At 32.4% G+C, this 24,951-nt stretch overlaps 3 protein-coding genes across 3 annotated transcripts; 1 reads left to right on the forward strand and 2 right to left on the reverse strand.

Annotated features, from left to right (window-relative positions):
- Window positions 1-95: 95 nt before the first annotated feature.
- LOC105789726 (uncharacterized) lies at window positions 96-4,738 on the reverse strand. Its single transcript, XM_052623153.1, has 8 exons — window positions 4,498-4,738; window positions 4,224-4,245; window positions 4,085-4,141; window positions 3,912-3,993; window positions 2,435-2,530; window positions 1,640-1,764; window positions 1,136-1,154; window positions 96-452 (listed from the first exon to the last, which is right to left on the reverse strand). The coding sequence occupies exons 1-8, from the start codon at window positions 4,595-4,597 to the stop codon at window positions 96-98; spliced, it is 858 nt and encodes a 285-aa protein (XP_052479113.1). The 5' UTR covers window positions 4,598-4,738.
- A 2,626-nt stretch (window positions 4,739-7,364) lies between these two features.
- Window positions 7,365-13,422, reverse strand: LOC105789105 (general transcription and DNA repair factor IIH helicase subunit XPB1). Its single transcript, XM_012616335.2, has 20 exons — window positions 13,257-13,422; window positions 13,129-13,169; window positions 12,955-13,030; window positions 12,680-12,848; window positions 12,357-12,579; window positions 12,210-12,266; window positions 11,551-11,694; window positions 11,081-11,161; window positions 10,866-10,953; window positions 10,177-10,514; window positions 10,010-10,085; window positions 9,721-9,914; window positions 9,386-9,549; window positions 9,235-9,307; window positions 8,774-8,887; window positions 8,559-8,639; window positions 8,396-8,455; window positions 8,173-8,256; window positions 7,949-8,091; window positions 7,365-7,780 (listed from the first exon to the last, which is right to left on the reverse strand). Exons 1-20 carry the CDS (start codon window positions 13,264-13,266, stop codon window positions 7,684-7,686), a joined length of 2,313 nt encoding a protein of 770 aa, XP_012471789.1. The 5' UTR covers window positions 13,267-13,422; the 3' UTR covers window positions 7,365-7,683.
- Window positions 13,423-15,513: 2,091 nt separating this feature from the next.
- LOC105789106 (beta-adaptin-like protein B) lies at window positions 15,514-22,287 on the forward strand. The gene is made up of 15 exons (XM_012616337.2): window positions 15,514-15,735; window positions 16,319-16,516; window positions 17,230-17,343; window positions 17,471-17,721; window positions 18,046-18,181; window positions 18,270-18,449; window positions 18,588-18,680; window positions 18,815-19,026; window positions 19,168-19,231; window positions 19,345-19,524; window positions 19,929-20,021; window positions 20,479-20,885; window positions 21,122-21,311; window positions 21,392-21,595; window positions 21,689-22,287. Exons 1-15 carry the CDS (start codon window positions 15,649-15,651, stop codon window positions 21,986-21,988), a joined length of 2,709 nt encoding a protein of 902 aa, XP_012471791.1. The 5' UTR covers window positions 15,514-15,648; the 3' UTR covers window positions 21,989-22,287.
- The last annotated feature ends 2,664 nt before the right edge of the window (window positions 22,288-24,951 follow it).

The following is a 24,951-nucleotide window of genomic DNA, read 5'->3' on the forward strand; positions in this document are numbered from 1 at the left end:
ATATATGCCACAACATGCATGCAACCAGCTCCATCCATGACTCGATAATACAGACTCAGGTGGCTTGCAACCTAAGTAACTCAGAGAATGACCAGCTAACACGATGGTCGATAATTGGGTGGTGGAGGAACAGACGACGGATAATTGGGTGGCGGGGGAACAGGCGACGAATAATATTGAGCTACATAGCCAGGTGCATAAGGTTGTTGGTATGGTGGTGGATATCCATCAATAGGAGGATTTTGATGATAACCGGGTGGTGGGGGAACAGATGGCGGATAATCTTGAACTACATAGCCAGGTGCATAAGCTTGTTGGTACGGTGGTGGATATCCATCCATAGGAGGATTTTGATGATAATAGGTCCGCAACATAAACTGGACCGGAGGTATTGTCATCGGTCGGGGACCGAACATGCGGTCTCTTTTGTCCATTTCAATCTTATGTTGTGTCTGCATTCGCAGAAAAAACATTTAAAAGTTATTATAAGTAAAATTAATTAAATATTTTCAATTAAATTACGATGTATTATAAAGTTAGTAATTTAATTTTTTTTACATTTAATTTTAAAATAAATAGAAAAACAACAATAATATTAGAAAATATTAACTTCAGTGTTTGAAAGTCACGTGAAAAAATTAAGTTAAACAATTTAACCCCTAAAAAAGTTGGATTTTTGTGGGGGGGGGGGGGGGTCACATTACTTTGAAACACAATAAGTTGCCTCAAACATAACCATATTTTTTTTATTGGTGTAATTGTAAATTTAGTCTTCAATGTTTACATCATTTTTCAATTTAACCCTTATATTTTTTAGTTAAATTTGGCCCTCGATTTCCTAAAAAGAGACAATTTTGGCCATCAATCTTACAAAAAAAGTCTAATTTTATTATCAACTTTTTAAAAAGAGTTGAATTGCTTTTTTAATAAAAATATTGACTAAAACATTAAAATTTTAAACATGGCAATTAGCATGGCAATCCACATGTATTTCATAATAATTTTTGAATTTTATGAATTTTTATATATTTTTTAAATTTTTGATTTTTTATTAATAAAAATATATAAATATTAAAGACTAAATTTATTAAGTGATTCTTATTTGCACGTATTACAATTTAGAAGCACTTAGTACCTGCATGCATGGACAGACCCTGCAAAAGGAAAAATAAAAAACTTTCAGTATACCATTTTTAAGCAAAATTAGCTGAAAAAACAAGTATTGTTTATGGGTGAAGTCAAAATTTTTCATATTGAGATGTTAAGATAAAATAAATAAATAAATTATAATTTTTTAATGTCAAAATAAATTGCTTCCTTTTTTATTTTGGTAAGTGTAAAACAATAATAAATAAATAAATAAATAGGAGGACAGGAACAGGGCCCCAAAATTTTGGAAAACTGTTGTTAGGCCCTTTAAAATTTTGAAAATTTTAACTAGGTCTATCAAATTTTTTTAAATCTTATTAAGTCTCTAAAATTTTTTGAAAAATTTTTTATTAAACCCCATCATTTTTGAAAAATCTTACTAAACCCTCAAAAGTTAAAAATTTTTAATTAAACCCTTAAAAAATTTTAATTAAACCCTTCCAAAACTTAACACCGAGGTCCACTACTGATAAAGGAAGGAAATCCTTACGAGCAATAAGCTATATCGGCCAAACAGTTGAGTATATGCGCGGCTTCTCGAATCTCATCGTTTCCAATAATCATTGCAACAAAAGAAAATATGCAGGCAACTTGTTGTAGGCATAACATGAAAGCCTGTATGTATATATCAAGCAACAATATGTTAAATTCAATGGTAAAAAAAAAAATAGTGCAGATCATATATTTAGAGATACGTAGAGTGGTCTGACCAAAGATTCGCTCAAAAAAAAAGAGTTTGGGCTAAAATATAGACCCGAAAAATAGACTTTGATAAAAAAAGTAAAGCCTGTTTTTTAAACTGATTGGGCCTCAAGTAAACATTTTTTTGCCCGAGTCTAGCCCGAATTTGTAAAAAAAATATTTCTTCTGTTTTTTCATTGTTTTGTTATCATTCCGCTACTATTTTGTTGTTATTGTTTGAATATTGTATAACTCTTGTTTTATTATTATTTTTGCTACTATTTTAGAGGTATTTACTTGCTAAGTTGCACTTATTTTAGTGTTATTTAAGTTTTTTTTTCTATTTGTTGAAAAATATTTATTTTAATGTTTTCAGTGTATTTGATGCATTATACCTTTTAAATTTATTTTTATATAAAAAATAATATAATTTTTTAATATGTGCAGGTCGGGCTCGAGTTTTAGTATTTTTATTCGGGCCGAACTTGAGAAAAATTTTAGACCCATTTTTCAAGACAGGTCCGAGCCTAAAAATGAGCCTAGATTTTTTACTTGACCCAACCCGACCCATGAACAACTCTAATAAGAAGAGAGAAAATATTACAATGATGCAATTGTCACACTCTGTTGTTTGAATATTTAATTCGTCTTGTAATAGAAATCGTGTAGATGCCACTGAGTTTCCAAAGCAACAAAATACCTAGTAATGCAACAACAACAAAAGGAAACCATGATAATGTAATGGAAGAATATACAGGAATGGAAGAATGTATAGGCAAATAGTTTGTACTTGATACATGGACACCCATGTGTGTGAAAAATATAGGTTTGTATTATAAAGACTGGATTAAATTAGTCCTCTATTATTAAATAGATCAATATAGTCCCTATACTATTAAAAAGAATCAAATAAGTTCAAATTTGTAATTTAATTACAAACAAAAATCTTATTTACAAAATCATAAAACTTTAAAAATATTAACTCTATTAAATAATAAATTATATTTTTAAACTTAACCTTATTTAATTCTTTTTAATAGTACAGGGACTATATTAATCTATTTAATAGCAAAGATATTAATTTGATTAAGTCCCTATATTAGAGGGACCTCTCAAGTACATTCAACAAAAAATATATATTAAAAAAGGTTATATATTGTTAATTACCTTAAGTGGAATGTTAAAAGTGGATTTGATTTTAAGGCTTAATATATTAAATGTGTAGCTTATAATTTATTGATTTTGTTAATTTTTTTATTTATGGTGTATTTGATAAATTATTTTAAATTTTGTTTTTATTTTTATTTTTAAAATTTTAAATGTTTTTTTATTTTTATTTAAGATAAAATTTTCAACAAAAAAGTAGCTACTCATGAAAAATATTAACTTGATTTTATTTTATTAAAAATTAAAATAATATGTATCTTTTATATGTATCTTTTATCCAAAACTATCCAAAATAATATAAAATATTATATTAATAAGATTAAAACTAAAAAATAAACAATCTTTTAAAATCAATATTTATACTTATCAAACAATATAATTATATTCAGTATTTATATTTACTAATTTATCAAACAATTTTTAATATAAATTTAGCACTTATAAAATTTAGCAATAAAAATTTAATAATTAAATTTTCAACTTATCGAACACACCCTTAAATACACCCTTAAATGTGACTTAACTCGTAGCATCAAACTCACAAATTTTATTATTAGTATGAATGTATAGCTAAATTTATGCAATTTTGCTCTGATCATTCCGAAACACAACTCTCTCACAAAGATCCTCCTGGCATATGCACATAATGAGAAGGAAATTCCACACATCGCAACTGCAAATGGTGAGACTCAAACTCAAGCCTTCAAATTTAAGGTTAGGAAGACTCAACATTAACCAACAATGCCAAAGCCTCGTTGACTTAATATATAAGCGTTAAATCGATAAAATTAATACATAAATTTAAATTAATTGTAAAATAAAATTTTAAATCAATATCTATCATACCAAAGGTGACAACACATTTATAAATTAAGGTAGGAGTTGAAGTTAGAGCATAGGGACAAAGTTCGTACCTCAGTACAAAGGCAAAACTCGGGACATTTATTTTCTTTACACTTACCACTACATGGCATATAACCAGCACAACATTTATACCTACAAAGATAGAACATATAGAACCATGTTTGAACCAAGACAGACATCATTAATTTGTGGTGAAAGAGGAAACAAATGCATGAATGTTTACCTTTTCATGTCATTGTAAAGTGCTCGTCTTCGAAGCAAGTACGACGCACATGGGCCACTATACCAAACCTTGAACCATCAATAATAAGAACACTAGCTAATTGAAGCAATTAAACAAACAAGTAGAAAACAGTACTTACCACCAACAAGCAAAGCAACAATCTGGGAAAATAAAAACACAAAGAATGACCATAAATCAACAATAAAAGTTCAAAATATATAGAAAATAGCAAAATTAGCTCTCTTTTTTTGGTTAAATTTTAGTACTAACCTTTTTAAAATAGGTAAATTCGAATTTTTCTTTTTAAATTTCAAAGTCAAGTTTAGCTCAAAATTTTTTTAAAAAAAATTATAAATGTTAACTATTAAATTTATCATTATGCCGAAAGAAAATTATAAGAGTAGATAGAAGGTAAGAGGAAAATACAAAGAGGGTGTTCATGAGATCAGTTTGCCAAAAATTTTGATAGTTCTGGCGAAGTTGTTTGTTCTTCATTTGTATTTCCGACGCCATGGCTCAAAAGAAAAATTCTTCAAAAATTCTTCAAAATAGAGATTGAAGAAAGAAAAAGGGTTGAAGGAATTGGAAAGTTGAATGGGCTAATGGGGTGGCTCTGCTTTTACGCATTTGAAAAGAATCGAAAAATGTATAAAAACCGAATGGGAAAAATGAAAGAATTCCCAATGTAGAAGGGAGAAAAGAGAAGAAGACGGAGAAAGTTAAGCAAATTTGGAAACAGAGCGCTATTTGCGTTATGAGTAAATAAGTTTGGTACAAATTTAGAAAATTAGTAATAATAAGTATTCTCGATTAAGTTTTAGTTTAATTAACATAAATATTGTTGTCAATGAGGGAGTATGTAGGTTCGAGTGCACTGAAGCACATTATCCTTCTATTTATAGGGTGAGAGGGGCTACGAGTAGAGGTGTTCATGGATCGAGTCGAGTCTAAGCATAATATTAATATACTTTAGGTTTGTCCAAACCCAGCCTGACCCGAAATCTAGGTCTGAAATTTTGCTCAAACTTACTCATATTTGTAAAAAATTAACCCAAGCTCATTTTTTACCCGGCCATATTATTTTTAAATTTTTTTAAATATTTATATAGTCATCTTAACATTATTTTAATATTTACATTAGAGTAGTATTATATATTTAGTAAAGGTTTATTTTTTTAATGTGTTCTAAATTACATAATATATAAAAATAACATATTATAAAGTATTATAAATTTAAAACGGGCCAGGTCGAGCTTAGGCCTTGAATGTTCAAGCTCGAGGCAGATCTATATTTTAAACGGGCCTAATTTTTTTTGTCCATGCCAATTTTTCGAGCTTAATATTTTTGCTTAAACCCTCTCAAATTCCAGGCGGGCCTTCAGGTCTGGGCGGATAATCCGACCCATGAACAGGTCTAGCTATGAATAGCTTTAAACATTATGTAAAAAAAATTAATAAATATATAAATCTTAAAATGAAAATGGAATGATATAAAAATTAGGATTGAAAAAATCGATAAATCAAAATTTGTTCTAATCACGGTGTTTCTACAATTTTAGAATACAAATTAGAAAATTATATTCATTTAAATCAAATTGAATTTCATTTTTTTAATTTTAATTTTTATGATGTAAATGTAAATATTTTATATTTAAAATAATGAAAAATAATTTAAAGTTTTTATATAAAATTTATTATTTTAAAAATATATTATATAATAGTTATTGATTTTTATAATTTACTTGAAATTTTAATTTTCTGAAAATATTTATGAAAATTATTTTGAAACTTTATTAATAATGTTTAACCCTTGTAAAAACAAAATTTATTTTATCAAAATAAATCTAAAACTCAAAACCCAAATTTAATAGAAAACTAGAATAAAAGCCGAAAACAATTCGAAAGATCCAGGAAACCAGCTAAATCTAAGTCACCCTAGTACAAAACAAGACAAAATAAGTGGTGCTTTTGAGAATTATAATCTTATATAATTTGTTTTATTTTCACCAAAAAATTATTTAGTTATAATTTTGTGTAATTTTCTTTAAAAATTAAAGTTTAAATTTTAATTTTGACCCTTTTACTTTATTAAAATTTTGATTTTATTTATTGTATTTTAATTTAACATAAATTTTAATAACTTTATTAACACCTAAACTACTTTTGTAGAAGTGTTGAGATGAAATTTTGCTAAAATGGCAATTTAAAATAACAAATCAGTCAAACAATTTAATCCAATAAAAGTTCATATGTCAACTAAATGTTTAATAATATTTTTAAGAATAAAAATACACATTAATACTTTTAAGAAGAATAGTTAATGTAAAAGTTGTTTAAAATTAAAAGAATCAAATTATCTCAAATTAAAATATAAAACAAATTTCAAATTTTATGATAATAAAAACATCAAAACTATAATTTAACAAAAGTTATATATATATAATTATATATTATTGACAGAAATGAAAATGAGTAATTTGTGTATTAAGTTAGCTAATAGAACAATCTCAACATAGGTTCTGGTCATATTTAATTTTTTTGATACAATGCTTAGAACTACTCATAGTCCATCATATTTGATCTTTTTGAGACAATGCTTAGAATTATTCATAACCCATCCTCAACCCATAAATAGGAGGATAATGTGCTTCAACGCACTCAAACCCACGTTTTCCTGCGTTGACACAAATACACATGCCAATCGAGCAAAAACTCAATCGACAACTGTTGTTGTACTTTGTAGCTATTGAAGCATATATATTAAAAAATTTATTTATTATTATTTGTTATTTTTTTACAACTTTACACTCGTCCAAACTGAACAATTGTATGGCCAAATCTAAATTAACTATAACATCAATTGTCCAAATTAATTTTAATATAGTTACATTTCCCTATTTACAATGTCGACAACTATTACCAATCAAATTCATCAACAGAAACTTTGCTAATGTGGCACCATGATCATTGATTATGACAAAGACTGAAAATCAGATATAAGGTTAGGTTAGCCATACATAAAAGATAATTTTAATGTTAAAAGTAACAAATTTAGATAATAATTAAAAAAGAATAATATAATTTTAATGTTAAAAACTCTGCTTCAAGTTATGCACCATATTGCCAAAATATATCTGTTAAAAGCAATATTTTCTAATTTTAACCCATTACTTTTGTTCAGTCTTGGACTTCTTTGTTCGATGTTTTCATTTCAAACAGTACAATCCTCGCTTCAAGATACTATATTTCCAAAGTGCAAAGTCATACAAAAATGTAGAAATTTTAGGAAATAACATGCTCATATGCCATTGCCAGCCATGTTCATACAGAGAGGTTACCTCAAGACAAACAGATACCTTACAGAGTACCAATTCTATAAGCAATTTGTTTATTTGGCATTGAAGTAATTCAAGTTCTGAAGAAATAAAACTCTTCTTCTTCTTCTTCTTGGAACCTCTTAGATGATATATATAAACCAAACGTAATTCGGGTTTATGCTTTTCATCTCGACCATAGCATCTCTTAAACAAAACAATGCGGGAAGTAACCTCGTAGATTGTCATAAACCAACCATCATTCTGCATGGTTTGGCTTTCATCTCAACCAAAGCGTTTCTTAAACAAATGATGCCGCTTGGATGGATCCTTAGGTTTACTCTTATTCTGGCCATGCCCCATAAGTTTATGCTTTCCAGTGCTGCAAACGGAAAAGATTCGTATATGCGGATTAATACGTAAATAAATCAACTTTAATTGGTAGAAGGTTTATGATAGACTAACAGAAATAGGGCTTTCTCTTGTACTCTTAAAGGTCAGCTAGACAGAGAAAGAAAACATGAGAAGGAAATCGAGACATTTTTTATACCTGTATTCCATGTAGACCATTCCATTTGCACCCGACATTGCACTCATGGATCCCATAGAGCGACGAGCTTTGTGAAGGGCTATATCATCTGCATCTTCTTCTAACTGCTCCAAACCAACCGCATCATCACCAGCAGTCAAGACCTGATTTGTAGAACTTGTCAGTGACTATTTAGTTCAACAATCTCTTAAACTTTTAAAAGTTATAAAAGGATAAATAAGCACCTTTCCTAAAAGAGCCAACTGCTCATCGAGATGGTAGTAACTCAAGTCGGCACCAGCATCAGGAGGAGGCAAGCTTGTTATCACCTGTCAGAAGTATTTGCTTTCAAAATTTTGCCAAATCACACACACTTCTATTTTCACGAGTACCATATGCACGGTTTTTGTCGTACAAAAGAATAGACAAAGTATTAACCACATACAGGTTACATAGTAAATGATGTACCTTAAAGCTATAACCTTGATCAATTAGAAACTGCTGCCTTTTAGTTGAGTAGTACATTTCCTGCAAAGGGTAACAGGTTATACATTATTTTCGTTAAAAAACCATCTTTAACATAACAAATGCTTAACAATAGCTATGGCATTGAAAGATGATAGATATCTACCTGTGTATCTGTTGAAACAAGGGAATAGAAAAATGCATTGTACTCTTCTTTACCACCTGCCATCCTATCTTCAAGTTTACCCTATTGCAGCCGTATAAGAATTTCAATTTTTATGTTTGTTGCATTTATCAAAGGATTCGTTCACCAACATATGCAGCCGATTAGTAAAGCAATGATGAAAATTGTCAGATGCAAAATAACACTGTAACACAAACCTTTGCCCTAAGAATACGTCCCAAACGCTGGGCTTCTTGACGTCTTGAACCAGCATGTGATGAAATCTGAATGATCACATTTGCCTCAGGAATATCTATTGAGTTATCACCAACCTGTAGAGAGAAACAGAAACACCAAACCATTTTCATGAAAAGAATCCACTTGGGAACAAAACTAGCAGTCTCATCATCTTAAAACAGATTAGATGATGTTAACTATAATAGATAATTAAGGCCAAATGCATTTAAGACTATATTGCAGTTAATTTGAATCATTTCTACATGCCGCCGCCACCCCCTCCTCCCAAAACCCAACACATTATAGGGACCAAAAGAGGGGAGAATAAAAGTAAAACTTGGCTTTTTGATGGGGGTGCGATAGTAGCTCATAATCAAAATTGTGCAGCATTTCTCTACATTCGCTGACAATACTGAGTAAAATATAATCTGCTGATGAATACCTTTGAGAGGAAAATAGTGTTCACATCACGACTAGTCTTGAATGCCTGGAGAATTTTTGTCCTCTCAAGATGGCTGCACATTACAAGGGAAGATTGACACAACAATATAAAAACAATACAAAAAGGACAGCAATTGATGTTCAAAAATAACCTGGTAGCACCATAGATCATAGGCTTGCGTAGCTTCATTGCATACTCAACCAGTGCAAAAAGATTGTCAGCAAAGACAATTATCTTATCACCACGCTCTCGTTCATGGAACCGTATGAGAAACTCACATGCCCTGAACTTATTAGGATTCATCACATAAAGTGCCTGAAATGCAAGAGGCAACCAAGAACAGTAAGGTTAACTGTTGGCTACTAGTCTTATTAAAAAAGAAAAAACAAAATCAGCATGACCGAATTCCAAATATGTGCAGTTAAAATTAACACCAAAACTTGTTAAGAACCAACAAATTAAGGTGAACTGTTTAGATAAATGAACCTGTTTCTTCTTGGAATTTTCTTTCTTCAAATATTCAGCAAAAAACTCCTTTGTCATCGGGCACCAGACTTCAGCGCACTGAACATTTGCTATGAACCCTCCTTTTACTAGATCCAGCCAATTTGCTTCATACAATTTGGGACCAATAAGGAAGTTCAAATCTGTAATTCTTTCATCCTCTCTCACAAGTGTGGCTACAAAAAAGGATTTAGGTATTTTATTTTAAATATTCACATGTAAGAGGTAGCTGAGAGCTAGAGATGCATCACAGCAAAAAAAAATAGAGTACCAGTAAGCCCCAGTTTGCAATGGGATTTGGTGATACTAATGACTTTCCTAAACATGTGAGCAGGGACAACGTGCACCTACCAAGAAAAAATGCAATCAGTGCATATAAAGTTGAAAAACTTCCTTAAAGGTACATAAATGACAAGAACGATGACAATTAGTAATTACCTCATCCATAAGAAGCAGTCCCCATTCTCTGTTCCTTATCTCTTCAATAATCTTTTCAGATTCTTCAGACCGCTTACCACCGAAAGCAACCATATTATATGTTGTTACAACCACACCAGCATTGCCACGGAACCTCTCTTTGCTGTCAGATGTAAAACGGCAAATATTTTCATCCCGTATGGTTGACCAGAGTTTAAATTGAAAAGCCCACTGATCCACTGAAACCGCATTTGTAGCCAAACAAAGGCAACTTTTCTTTATTCGGCTTGCTGCAGAAACACCGACTAGAGACTTTCCAGCACCACAAGGTAGCACAATAATGCCGGATCTGGCTCTACCTGCATGAATGAAACTCAGGTGAAGTTGTCTCAAATCCAGCACTCGTGCAAACGAGAGTTTATTTGTTTTATATATTTTAGAAACCTAACAATAAAAACAAGTTGAAGCATGTCCACAAATTTCTGAAATAGAATGATAAAAGTGCTCTTCTAACAACACAAAATCCATATTTTCATTGTTATTGTAACTTATAAGTGACAGATCAACAATTCAGTACATTGTAAGTTAGAAAAGGCATATAATTCTTCCATTGAAGAAGTTAAGGTGTCATCAATACAATAAAAATGGAATGTGAGAATATTAAGCACAATAACAACTAGTTGAACAAATTATAGTATTGATGATCTCACCATTTCCAAACATTTTACTAAGACTCTTTTCCTGATATGGTCGTGGCTGTGCATGAGGCTTCAGTTCCATGTCAAGGTCAGGATTGACCTACAATTCAAAGAAACAATAAGAACTCCAGGATAATACCCGGATCTGGATATTATGAACTCAGTTATCACCATTTGTTGAAAGCCACTTTATTACTAGTGTCAAGGAAATGATAAATGTTACTCACACTGTCGTTTCTGAAGTCATACTCCTCCAACATTGGATAATTTAAAGCATTTGGCAAGCATCTTTGCTTTACATTTTCAACCTGGCAATGTACATGTACAAGGCAAAAACTTATACGTAGCATAATCCAATTCCAGTTCAAAACTGACAGCAGTTTAGTCAAACTATAAGCAAAGCATCTTCTAATAGAATGATGTATCCAAAGATATTCATTTCAAACATCGCTGACTCATTTCCTTAAGACATCACAAGATAGGAATGCAGAAGCTAAAATATGGCTAAACAGAACTCAGATACCAACATACAAGTTGGTCATAAAAGCAACGAAAAATAAGGCAGCCTCTGTAAGCATACTCTACATAAGTCTTTTAGTTCTAAACTAATTAGTTGAAATCAAATGCACTAATCCTCAAGGAAATTATGCAGCATGAAGTTGAAATGAGAAGTCAAAGAAAAATGAAAAACAAATACCTGAGCAGGGTCAATTTCAAATGCATGTGTTTCTTTCTCTTCAGCAGCAGCTGCCAGTTCTGATTCCATAAGCAAACCACTATGGCCTGACTCAATTTCACCCGCAGTTTTGCTGATTGTAAATCCATCACTTCCCTGCGCATTCTATATAGTATCCATAATGGATTGATTAAAACACAATCCAGAAGGGGGAAAAAAAAAGAAAAGAAAAAAGAAGGGAACATCTCCTTAGAAATGAAGGAAAACAAAAGGGAAGTCAAGAAAATAGTTGACAAGCATCCGGAAGAAACATGACAACCAAAGAACCAAGCAAGTTAACAATAAAGAATCCCACATGGAAACTCATGAACCTACAGAAAGTGACCCAATGAATCCAATTGAGCTTAAATTGTTCTTTCAAACTGTTTCTCCTAGACTATTATTCAACGCTGGCATCTAAGAGAACACTAAGCAGAATCAGATTGAGACCTTTGAGTGAAAAAGCATACGGCAGGACAAAGTGTCACAGAAACTGATTTGCATGAGAAGATATCATTTAGACCAAGAGCATGATTTCAATGGGAAGAAAAGAGAATAACCACTAAAAGAAGATTAAGCTTATGCCTCAAATGCAATAAACAAAATAAATCAACAAGCTCAATTCAAATAATGTAACAAACCTCAGAAACAAGCCTTGCTCGACCTATAACCTCATCTTGAAGCAGTTTCTTCAGAACCTGCAAGGATCAAACATCACCAAACAATTAATACGCAAAGAATCAATAAATTCCAATAAATTATAAAGGTACCAAAAACAACCAACTTGCCTCCGGAAATGGGGATTCGATAAAATAACGGTTCTTCTTAAGCACAAGCTTAACTTTGCCATAATTAGCGGTAGAAGCATGAATGAAATCAATCATTTCTTTAGGAAGCTTAGTCTTGGATAATTTATTCAAGACCGATATAATTGTTTCTGTCTCCAACCCCACAGATACCGCAGCATACAAGGAATGTGGTGTGAGATTATACTCGTGCATTGACTCCGGCCTACATAAATTGAAAATTCACATTCATACACATTAATGTACATCCAATAAGCAAAAAAAAAAATTAAAATTAAATCACATTATATTAATGGGGTGAGTACCTGCAAACGGGTTCAGCTATAGCAATGAGAAAATCATAAGCTTGCTTGTATAAAGGGGAGAATGTCTCCAAAAATATACGCCCATCAGCACAGGCCCATAATGGGCGATTACCATGATCGAGTTTTAGTTCTAATTTGGTAAAATCTCTTTTCTTTCCTTCATTCTCACCTTCAAAATTAATCATAAATTAAAATAATAATAATAATAAACCAAATACAACTCAAATTCAATCTAAATAGATTAAAAGCAAAAAAAAGAACAAACAAATGAGTACCATCACGAGGTTCATCATCGGCTTCATCAGGATAAAAAGAATAATCATCTTCCATAGCTGAGCCCCTGTGATCATCCTGCAAAAAAAAAAACCCAAAACGAATCATGCTTTTGTAAGGAAAAATTAACAAAACCCATAAAATTAAAACAAAAAATATATAGAAATTCGCCTAACCTTGGCAAATTTGAACTTTTTGTTGGGCCGACCTCTTTCACCTGAGAATCATTAAATTGTTATACAAAACCGTTTAAAAAAATAAATCAAAACTGCAAAAATCATGGATTTCCGGTTTCCTTTGTTACCATGTCCCATGTTTTTGCTTAAATCCGTGTATTGGGAAAACCGTTTTCCTTATCGGATTATCAGCCCTTTAGAGATCGATAGGTTTGAATATATATTTATATAATTCAAGCGATTTTTCCTTGCCTGAGAAAAAAATAGATTGTTCCTATACTGAGAAATCTGAGAAAATGTTTCAGGGACGCCGAACTCTATTTATAGACGATCTGCACCTCTAGTTTAGCGGGATCCACCGTGCAAAACTTAAAACGCAGCGTTTTTTTTGGGTCTTTTGCAGATAAAATGTGCAATAAGTCCCTGTACTTTTTGGAATTTTAGAATTTAGTCTCTATATTTTTATTTTCAGAAATTTTGTCCTTATATTTTATAGATTTCAAATTTCAAGTCTAACTTTTAACAATGTTAAATTCAGGTTAATTCCAATGTCATTTTTTTAATTACGTGACTACCAAGTGAGTATTTTTCTTAAATTTCAAAATGTCATACTAACAATTTTAATAAGAAAAAAAAATTAACAATGATAAGAGTTGGATATGAATTTTGAAATCTGAAAAGTCTAGACACTAAATTCTAAAATTCAAAAAATATAAATACTTATGACATAATTTAATTGTCTTTTGCTATTGTTACTCCAATTTAATCCTTGGGCTAGAGGTATAATTAGCCAAAATAAACTCAGGTAACAGCAGGTTTGGGCTTGAGCTTAATTTGAAAATTGTAACTTATTATTTGATATAATTTTATCGAAGATTATTTTTTAAGTTTAAATTTGACTCGAGATATATTTGAGCTCAAACTCAGTCAAGCTCTTATCAATTTTATGCTTGAACTCTAGTTCGATTCAGTTTGTTTGTACAAGCTATTTCTATAAGGATAAAAATGTGTTTTCATGATATAAAAATATATTAAAATGAAATGTTAGAGTAGGTTCATGAGTTGTTTGAAAAGAGTATTATAATGTTCTAGTTCGGTTTGATCGATAGTTTGAGCTCGTATCGATAATTATCGAATCGAAATCGGGTTTCTTTAATCAAACTCAAATAACTTGCGAGCACTAGTGTCTCATTCGTATACCTACCTTCGGCTTATCAAGTTAGTTCTTTCAATTGTGCACATGAATAAGGTCAAATTTTAAATTTTTTAAATAGTTTGGGCTTTTATGCTTTCAAGTTCAAGTTGTTTTTTTGGACTTTAGCCATTTAAATTTTCAAGTTTAGATCATTTCATGATTTAATTGTTTTGAGTTTGTGTCATTTAATATTTAAATAATATTGGGTTCAAATCGTTTCAAGTTTAAGTCAACTTTAAGTTATGGTCAAATTTAAATTCGGTAAATAAAATTAAATTAAAACATATTTATATTACATTGATCGAATCAATTTTCAAATTTAGGTCGTAATTGGCATAACTAACCACTCTAGAGTCAATTAATTAATCTAGTTAGGGTTAAAAATAAAGTCACAAATTGAATATGTTTAAGGTTTAGGGTTTTAGAATAAAAATTTAAAACCACTATCCCAAATCTATTTATACTTTTATTCAATTTGTGATTAAAAATTGATATGTCAATAAACATTTTGTACTTTAAATAGTAAAATAAATTAAAAAATCTATAAAATATTTTTAAAAATAATACATAAGAATTATTGATTATTTTTTACTTAAATTTGTTATGAATATGAATGAAAAATTTTAAAATTAGTATAAAAAAAATAAAGAAACGAAACTAACCAAACTAGGTTTACTGTTAAGGGGCTTGAATCAGGGGATAAATGAGATACTGGTGTTTACAAGTTACTTAAGTTTGATTCGAAAAAAATTCAGGCCTAATTCGATAATTATTGAACCGAATTTGAATTATCAATCAAGCTGAATTCAAGTTTGGTAATACTCGACTTGAATAGCTTGTAAATTTTATCAAGCTTTTCATATTTTTATATTATTAAATTATGTTGTTTCCTTTAATATTTTTTATTAATACTATGATTAATAACCGAGCTGAGTTTGAGCTCAAGTTAAAGTATAAAATTGATAAATGAGTTTAATTAAACTATATCTCAAACCAAACACGAGCTTAAAAAATAGAAATTTAATTGAGCTTCATAGTTTTCGAGCTTGGCTCCGCGGGACTAGCTTGAATATGTTGGGGTTTGATATGGTATCCCCTTGGTCACCAAAGCCCGAATATAATCTGGATTGGACTCAATGCTTCCGGTAATAGGCCCTACAGCAGATTAAAACGAGCCTTTTTCTTCTTCTTTTTTTCAATCCTCGATCTGGTCTTGTTTATATGATCTTTCACACAGTTTGTTCGCCATCGTTTCCTTTTTACTTTTTCTTCTTCGTCGACTCCAATCTACAACACCACCAAGAGGAGGTCTCGAAGAGTGAGAAATGAGCGGTCACGATTCAAAGTACTTCTCAACGACGAAGAAGGGAGAAATCCCTGAACTCAAGGAAGAGCTCAATTCTCAGTACAAGGTAGCTAACCTACTTGTTAATCCATCTTCGTTTTTTTTTCTGCAGAGTTCTTTGTTGATCTGCTTGTTTTAATTTGCTAGGTTTTCGATTTGATACATTTTTATGTCATTAGTTCGTGTTTTTCGTTAGATCTATTGGTTTTCCTTTTTGATTTGTTCGTTGAAGTCGTCAATCTGCTGAATTACGTATTTGTTAGCTAAGCTTTAGGTTCTTGTTTGGATCGATTAGAGATAATGGAAAATAAGCTGGAAATGGAAAGAGATATTCAGTTTTCTTTATTAGGATTAATGCTACTCGATTCGAGCATTGGATTATGTTTCTCCTTTCATAAAGTTTCTATCGAGAACAGTTAGGTTTGTCTAATTTGAAACTGAATTTTAACTGTAGTACAATTTTTTTTTAATTCTCTTGATTTTGCTGTAGTTATACGAGTTTTCTAAGAGTTTTTAACCCTGGCGCTCTTAGCATGTGAAAGAAGTGTAAACTGTGCCCATTGGAAGTTGAATGGATATTTTAGCGTCTATGTTTTTGTGGCTTATGGTTATGGGATTGTAATCATGTCTTTGTTTTCCATGTTATGAAGGATAAAAGAAAAGATGCCGTAAAGAAGGTTATTGCCGCAATGACGGTTGGGAAGGATGTGTCATCACTGTTCACAGATGTGGTGAATTGCATGCAAACAGAGAATTTGGAGCTGAAAAAGCTTGTTTATTTGTATCTCATAAATTATGCTAAAAGTCAGCCCGACCTTGCTATTCTTGCAGTAAATACATTTGTAAAGGTGTGTAACTTATTATGCCCTTTGTCTCTACTATTTATCACAGCTTAAAAGAAAGTTTTTCTTCTCCCCCCCCCCCCCGGCCCCCCAAAAGAAAAGGGCATGGATATCGAATTTGCCTGATATGAACATGTTAAATTTGAAATTTTAAGTTGACTAAGATACTGGCCTTTTTTTCATGCTCAGGCTGCATATCTCAGCCTAAATATTTCAGGAATGGTAGTTCTGGATTCCCCAGAGTTTGAAAGTGATTGTAAATTATTTGTGTTAATTGTTTTTCTTTTGGTTTGGATTTGCATACCGGGGCAAGAATGTCTCTTCTTTTACGAGCAGCCTAAATATTTCAGGAATGGTAGTTATGGATTCCCCAGAGTTTGAACATGATTGTAAATTATTTGTGTTAAATGTTTTTTTTTTTTGGTTTGGGTTTGCATGCTGGGGCAAGAGTGTCTCTTCTTTTATGAGCACATTGTGCATTTGCAAAATTTGTCGCACAAATGTTTCTGGTCAATAGAATCTGTATTAAGGAAAAGAAGTCGAAGAAGTGGCACTTCTGACCAACCCATTGTCTTTCTATCTGCCTCAAAGGGTATCAAGGATTATAGACTATTAGGGTTACATGATATGTTCTGTTTGGAGTACTGTTTGTGTTAAGGTTTCTGTAATGATGCTTTATAAATCTCTAATGAGCTTTTGCTTTATGAGTATGTATCCAGGATTCACAGGATCCAAATCCTCTAATTCGTGCTTTGGCTGTTCGGACTATGGGATGCATCCGTGTTGATAAGATCACAGAATATCTTTGTGATCCTCTTCAGAGGTGCCTAAAGGTTGATTCCTGTTATAGTATATAGTATAAACTTTTAGCAATGCTTTTGGTTTCCTTTTTCCAATATCATAGACTTGCTTTATGCAAGTCACTCAAGTTTTTATGATTCTCTTACTGTATATTAACAGGATGATGATCCATATGTTCGCAAGACAGCTGCCATATGTGTTGCTAAACTTTATGATATAAATGCTGAGTTGGTTGAGGATAGGGGTTTTCTGGACTCTCTCAAGGATTTGATATCTGACAATAACCCAATGGTTGTGGCTAATGCTGTGGCAGCTCTTGCTGAGATACAAGAGAATAGTAGTGGACCAATATTTGAAATCACTACTCCCACACTTACAAAGCTTCTTACTGCTCTTAATGAATGCACAGAGTAAGTTCAGAGGTTTGAAACCTACAAATACAATCAGGGTACTGCCATGTGGTTGAGCTCTCTTCCTAATTGCTATAAAAAGCTGATCAATAGGATTTTGATATTTTGTATTTTCCATTTTGGGACATCATGATTTATTTTTCTAAAGTGAGTAATAGGATGTTGGTATAATAGCATGGTTTTTGAGATGAATATGCTGCTATATTAATCTTCAGGCATTATAACTTGAGCAAAGTCACTAACCTAGCATCTGTTAATTTTTGTTGAATTTTCCCTGGGAACCTTGTTCTCTACCCATCTCATTTTGAAAATGTTCCATGTCAGGTGGGGTCAAGTTTTTATACTTGACGCTCTCTCCAGATACAAGGCATCTGATGCACGTGAAGCAGAAAATATTGTGGAAAGAGTTACGCCACGGCTTCAACATGCTAATTGCGCTGTTGTACTTTCAGCTGTTAAGGTGACTTTTCATTTCCATTCATAATTTTGCATCAGTATTGTCTTCTATCAGTTGACTTATGAGCACTCCATAATTTTGTGCTTTCCAGATGATTCTTCAACAAATGGAACTTATCACTAGCACTGATGTTGTTAGAAATCTTTGCAAAAAGATGGCTCCTCCTCTTGTGACCTTACTCTCTGCTGAACCCGAGATACAATATGTTGCATTGCGGAATATCAACCTCATAGTACAAAGACGGCCTACGATTCTTGCCCATGAAATCAAGGTGGACTTATATGAATAGAACATGTGCATGCTTGCCCACAGTCATTATTCACACATTTGCATGACAGCTTGATTTGTATGCTTCTGTATCAATGTAGTTTCCTTGAATGTATGCTTATCAAATGCTTATTCTTTCTAGGTATTCTTCTGCAAGTACAATGATCCAATTTATGTGAAGATGGAGAAGTTAGAAATCATGATAAAGCTTGCTTCCGACCGAAATATAGACCAGGTATCCAGATTTTGGTCTGTAGAGAATTAGTTATGGACTTATTTAGGTTGATAGTTTATTTTCTCCTGCATTTAAAACTATATTGTTAGTATACCATCATATTGAGATGGTCCCTTTGGATGATGTCTATGTAGGTTTTATTGGAGTTCAAAGAATATGCAACAGAAGTAGATGTAGATTTTGTCAGAAAGGCTGTTCGTGCCATCGGTCGTTGTGCTATCAAGTTAGAGAGAGCAGCTGAACGGTGCATCAGTGTTTTGCTTGAGTTGATCAAGATTAAAGTGAACTATGTTGTTCAAGAGGCTATTATAGTTATCAAAGATATCTTTAGAAGATATCCTAACACGTAAGTATCATTTATTTACTCCTTTGCGTTGCAATATTATCCAAAATATAAAAAGCCCTATCATTATATTTCTTAACAGTAGCTGAATGCTTGTGTGTGCAACTTGAATCCCAGCTGATGATTTCCTAATAACTTTCACAGATATGAATCTATTATTGCAACCCTCTGTGAGAGCTTGGACACTTTGGATGAGCCAGAAGCTAAGGTACATTTGTCTTAGAAATTGCAAAATGAATCAGAGCACCGTTTTCTGTTATTACTCTTAATTGTTTTTTGTAAGCGCATTTTTTCCCCTCTTCTTGTGCCCTCTCTTATAAGGCTTCAATGATATGGATAATTGGAGAATATGCTGAAAGAATTGACAATGCTGACGAGCTCCTTGAAAGCTTCTTGGAGAGTTTCCCTGAAGAACCTCCCCAAGTTCAACTGCAGCTGCTAACTGCAACAGTCAAACTTTTTCTGAAGAAGCCTACAGAAGGCCCACAGCAGATGATTCAGGTCTCATATATGCATTCTTCATGCATATTTTCTGTTATTTGTTTTGGGCTTCATCACATTTGTATGTGCAAGGATTTTACTAATAGTTTTATCATCTATGATTACACATTACACTTTTCCAAAACCATTGTCTGATTTCTCTGGATTTTGAATTACCCAATAAGAAACAGGTCTAGAGCAATGCAAACTGTATCATTTCATGGGGGAATCGGGCATAGTATTAGTATCTTACTTTTCCCACCAAGAACCACTGAACATATGATTTTGATTTGCTTTTATTATCCGGTTATACAAGTTACATTAACTGCTGATTGTTGATTATTCAAGGAATTTTTCTTTTCAATTTTTATTTGGAAAATAACATCCCATCCCATCTGACTTCTAATATTTTGGTCATTCCATAGGTTGTATTGAATAATGCTACTGTGGAAACTGACAATCCTGATTTACGGGACCGTGCCTACATTTATTGGCGCCTTCTATCAACTGATCCTGAGGTATGGTTTTATTCAACCAATTGCAGAGCACCATTCAATGAATTCAGTTTCAAAAGTCTGAGGAATCATTTTTCACTTCAGAGACATTTTTTATTTTCATGTCCTTTCTTACCTTGGAGGGGAAGGGCTATCTAAGTATTTTGCTTGAATCACCTTCATCTCCATTTTGATGACCACTCTTAAAATGGGCGTGTACTATATGATTAAGCTGAGGTTTAGAATGCCTTTCACCATGTTGGTATGATTAGCATGAGTCTTTTTATTTGTGTGTTTTTCCTGTCCCAATGTGATTTGTCTTCTATCAGAATCAAGCTAGTCCCAGTATCATAGGTCGCAATAGATGTAGCATTGTTTGAATGCAGGTGTCATTGCTGACGTGAATGTGTATTTATTTAAAGGTGAATCTAGACCAAATTCAGGATGTTTTATATAGTTGACTTCCTATTTCTGCTCTCAGGCAGCTAAGGATGTTGTGTTAGCTGAGAAACCTGTGATCAGTGATGATTCAAACCAACTGGATTCGACCCTTCTTGATGAGCTTCTTGCCAATATCGCTACACTTTCTTCTGTCTATCACAAACCTCCTGATGCTTTTGTAACTCGTGCAAAGACTGCAACACAGAAAACTGAAGACGATGACTACCCTGATGGAAATGAAACTAGGTATTCTGAAACACTTTCCAATGCTGCTAATGGTGGTGCATCACCACCCAGTTCTAGTAGTGTCCCACATGCTGCAGCTAGGCAGCCAGCTCCTGCCCCAGCTGCTCCTGCACCTGCTGCAGTGCCTGACCTCTTAAGTGATCTGATTGGCCTTGATAACAATCAAATTGTCCCCGCTGATCAGCCTGCCACATCTTCTGGGTAAGTATGCTGGAATGCATTAGTTTTTCAGATAGAAGTCTCATTTTAGTTACCAGGATATTTTGCTGCAAATGTTGTAAATATTTTAAATAATAATTAAGTTGCTTAACACTAAAAGAACTTTGTAAACATTTTTCAGTTTTTTATGTAATTGGAGTCATGCATGAGGCTTGTACTTAAGTACATGCACGCCGATATGTTGCCCTTACTGTATTTTTTACCTTGATGATTTGCAGCCCCCCTTTGCCTATTTTATTACCAGCAGGAAGTGGACAGGGTTTGCAAATCAGTGCACAATTAGTTCGACAGGATGGTCAAATATTTTACAGTTTACTGTTTGAGAATAACACACAGATCACACTCGATGGATTTATGATTCAGTTTAACAAGAATTCATTCGGTCTGGCAGCTGCTGGACCTCTTCAGGTAATCACAACTTGTTTAGTATTGATGCTTTATTTAGCTTCTTGTTGCATTTCTAGGATTTAATGGGTACTGTCTATTAGGTTCCCCCATTGGCACCTGGAGCATCAGCAAGAACATTGCTGCCCATGGTATTGTTCCAGAATACGTCTACTGGTCCTCCAAACACTCTTCTGCAGGTTGCTGTTAAAAATAGTCAGCAACCAGTCTGGTACTTCAATGACAAAATCTTGTTGCACGTGTTCTTTACCGAGGATGGGAGAATGGAGCGAACTAGTTTTCTTGAGGTAAGAAGTTTGTTCCGTATTACTTTGGTTTTTTACTGGTGCAAAAGGATGATCCTAGCAATGGAAATGGAATGATTTCTTCCCATTATACAGACATGGAGGTCACTACCCGATTCAAATGAGGTCTTGAAAGAATTCCCAGGCATCATGGTGACCACTGCTGAAGCAACCCTTGATCGACTAGCTGCATCAAACATGTTCTTTATAGCGAAGCGCAAACATGCCAATCAAGATGTATTCTACTTCTCAGCCAAGATCCCTCGAGGTATACCTTTCTTGATTGAACTTACAACAATAATTGGAAACCCGGGTGTGAAGTGTGCGATCAAGACCCCAAATCCAGAGATGGCGCCACTGTTTTTCGAAGCTATTGAAACACTCCTGAAGGCATGATGATTCTTTTACCCTTTGTTATTTTTGAACTCGGTTATAAAAATGTTAAAATGCATGTAAAATTCATCTTCGAGCAACCCAGTTTTTGGATTCACATTCTTGCTAATCTCCCCATCTGCCCCCTTTTAAATAATCCCTGCATGTTTGCTTTCTGTATTACTTTTAACTTTCAGTTTACTTTTTTCTTCTATTGTTGCAAGTGTTTTCCATTTTTGTGTTGAATACTATTTGTACAATTAACTTTTCCATATTTTTCAGAGAGAAAAAAAAACTGAACATATGTATTTTTACGCTGTTAATGGCTGCTTGTTATTATCAAAAGCAAGAAGCAATGTGGACCAGTTTTTAAGATGATGACTAAATTAACGTAAAACACAGACGAGGCTTTATGATTATGACTCAGTTGGAGTACTAATGGGATTAAAAAGTTTGAACCCCTTTAGCGGGGTAAAAGTATTTAGAGTTTATTTTAATAAGAGTTAGATTATATTTTGTCTCTTTTACTCAAAAAATAGACAAATCAAATTAGTTTTTATATGTTAGATTAAAGAGTATTTTTTTTTTAATTTATCGATTTTTATTACTAAAAATGAGTTTTTTTTTATGGTAGTATGATATACATGTGACACATTAAGTGTTATTATTTGGTAATTCCGTTAGACACGTTAATTTTTAGCAGTATAAATAAAAAAATTTAGTCAATTTTTTGTCTTAATGAATTAATTTATCTATTTTTAATAAATAGAGTAAGATACAATTTAACTTTTATTACAAGGGATTTTATGGTACGTGGACATTAAAACGTGAAGAGGTTGTTAAATGTTATAAAACTGCTCTGTAAAAACCATCACTGGGGTTCTTCTGGGATTTCTTGTCCTATCTATGGCTGCTGAAATCACAAAGCAGTGAGTTAGTGGTCCCCCGCTCCCAACCACTATGAAATAGTAAAAACAAAAAAAAAACAGCTGAAAGAATTTTAGAAAAGGAAAATTGAAGTGCAAAAAGTATGCAAAGATGAGAGAGAAAGTAGAATTCAACATTTACCCAATCTCATTCCTCAAAGTAAATTTCACGTTGATGTTGATCAGCCAATGGTTTCATCCGAGCTTGAGATTTTCGCAGATTATGCTTTAGTGAAGACAACACTTCATCACCAGTAAGCATACAATCTCAACTAAGGAGTTCCCAGTAGAGTCGTGGGCGATTGTTGGTGGTGGACAACCATACAAAACCTCAAAAAGGGGTCATTTGATCAGAAGTAAGATGTATTATACAAATATTCTGCTTATGGTAAGCATCTGCATCCAAGATTCGGGATAATCCGCCATTCGGGATAATACGCTATATACATTTGTCACAATCTCATTCGGGGACCCATGAAAATGAATGGTTTCTGTCAAAAGCTGCAGCTACAGATTCGTTGGTGAAATTGGATGCTAAGTTGATGAAGTGCCCACATTTAGACGAACAGTCGACAACTACCATAATGACAATTTTCCCTTCGGTTGCTGTTAAATCAACAATAAAATCCATGGATATGCCTTCAAACAACAAGTTGGGAATGAGCAATGGATGTAGCAAACCATTCGGAAGCAAAAATGAAGCTTTTATTTGCTGACATAATTGGCATTTGATGACGAATTGTTTCACATCTTTGCACATGCTCTTCCACAAAAAAGAATAGAAGAATGGCGATGAAAAGTTCATTGCATGTCTGTCCATAATTGTTTTCCTGAATTCGTTGGGATTCATAGTTGTCATTTCTAATAATGTTGTTTCCACAAACATGTATTCTTTTTTAAGAATACAATCAATTCCCTTATGAAATTGCATACGCAATATTCTAGTGAAGTCCAAAATGAAATAGAATTGTTTGAAGGTAAGACTTTAACGCAATCTCGATCCAATCTTCTTACTTCAAAGGACCTAATTGTTTGCTCCGACTCAAATCAATCTTCAAGATATGTTGTTTCAAATAGAGCCTTCTTCATAAATGGAATATCATACTACCACAATAAGTAAGATCTTCAATCTAAAGATTTTGTTCCAAAAGATTGCCAACTTTAAATATGACAAGTTATGTTGTCCGATGTTGTGTTAACTGCACTAGCACCGTGTAAGTCACTAAGTAAACAAGCCTTCTATATTTAGAGTATAAATTTGGCTTCACTAAGTAAACTTCAATCCATCATATGATCTACCCAAACCTCATCAATTACCTTTTATATCACGATCTTCATAAAGTCAACCCATATAATCTTGAATTGCATATATTAGAATATAAAATAAATAGATCACATAAGAATCCTGAAAAATAACATTGTTTAATTCAATCTCTTCTCTAATTATAAACGTAACACTTTCTATACAGAATTCTAAAAAAAATACAAATAAATAATTAATATATTTTGGTAACATACCAACAAATAAAACAAGTTACAAATTTCTCCAAATGAAATGAGGGGCGTAGTTAGGCACAGGTAGGGGTTTCGACCTCTCTTAAAATGAAAAATTTTTTATTTAGGTCTTTTAAAATTTTTAAAATTTTAAATTAGTAAAGGTAATATTGTACTTTGACCTCCTAAAAATGATAAAATTTTTGATTTAATCCTTTATAAACTATTAAAATAATAAAATTATATTTTTACTACCGTAAAAATTATAATTTATTAATTCTAATACCAAATAAATGTTCTAACTTCTTCCATGAATGAAATCAAAATAAATAAAAGAAAAGGCATTGGGATTTTGAGGGACAAGACAAGCGTAGGAAGCGGGGCTCAGTGTGAAGGTTGCGTCAAATTGTTCACGTTTTAAATAGCTGCGCTTGTCTTTGCTCTCAATTTTTGTCATACATGATGCATAATATATATATAAAGTTTACAAATTTTAATAAAAAAATGTTAACAAGGATTAGATTAAAATTTTTAAATTTAAAAAGTAAATTAATATTTTAAGTCAAT

This window comes from Gossypium raimondii, chromosome 2, assembly GCF_025698545.1.
Source record: "Gossypium raimondii isolate GPD5lz chromosome 2, ASM2569854v1, whole genome shotgun sequence".
NCBI lineage: Eukaryota > Viridiplantae > Streptophyta > Magnoliopsida > Malvales > Malvaceae > Gossypium > Gossypium raimondii.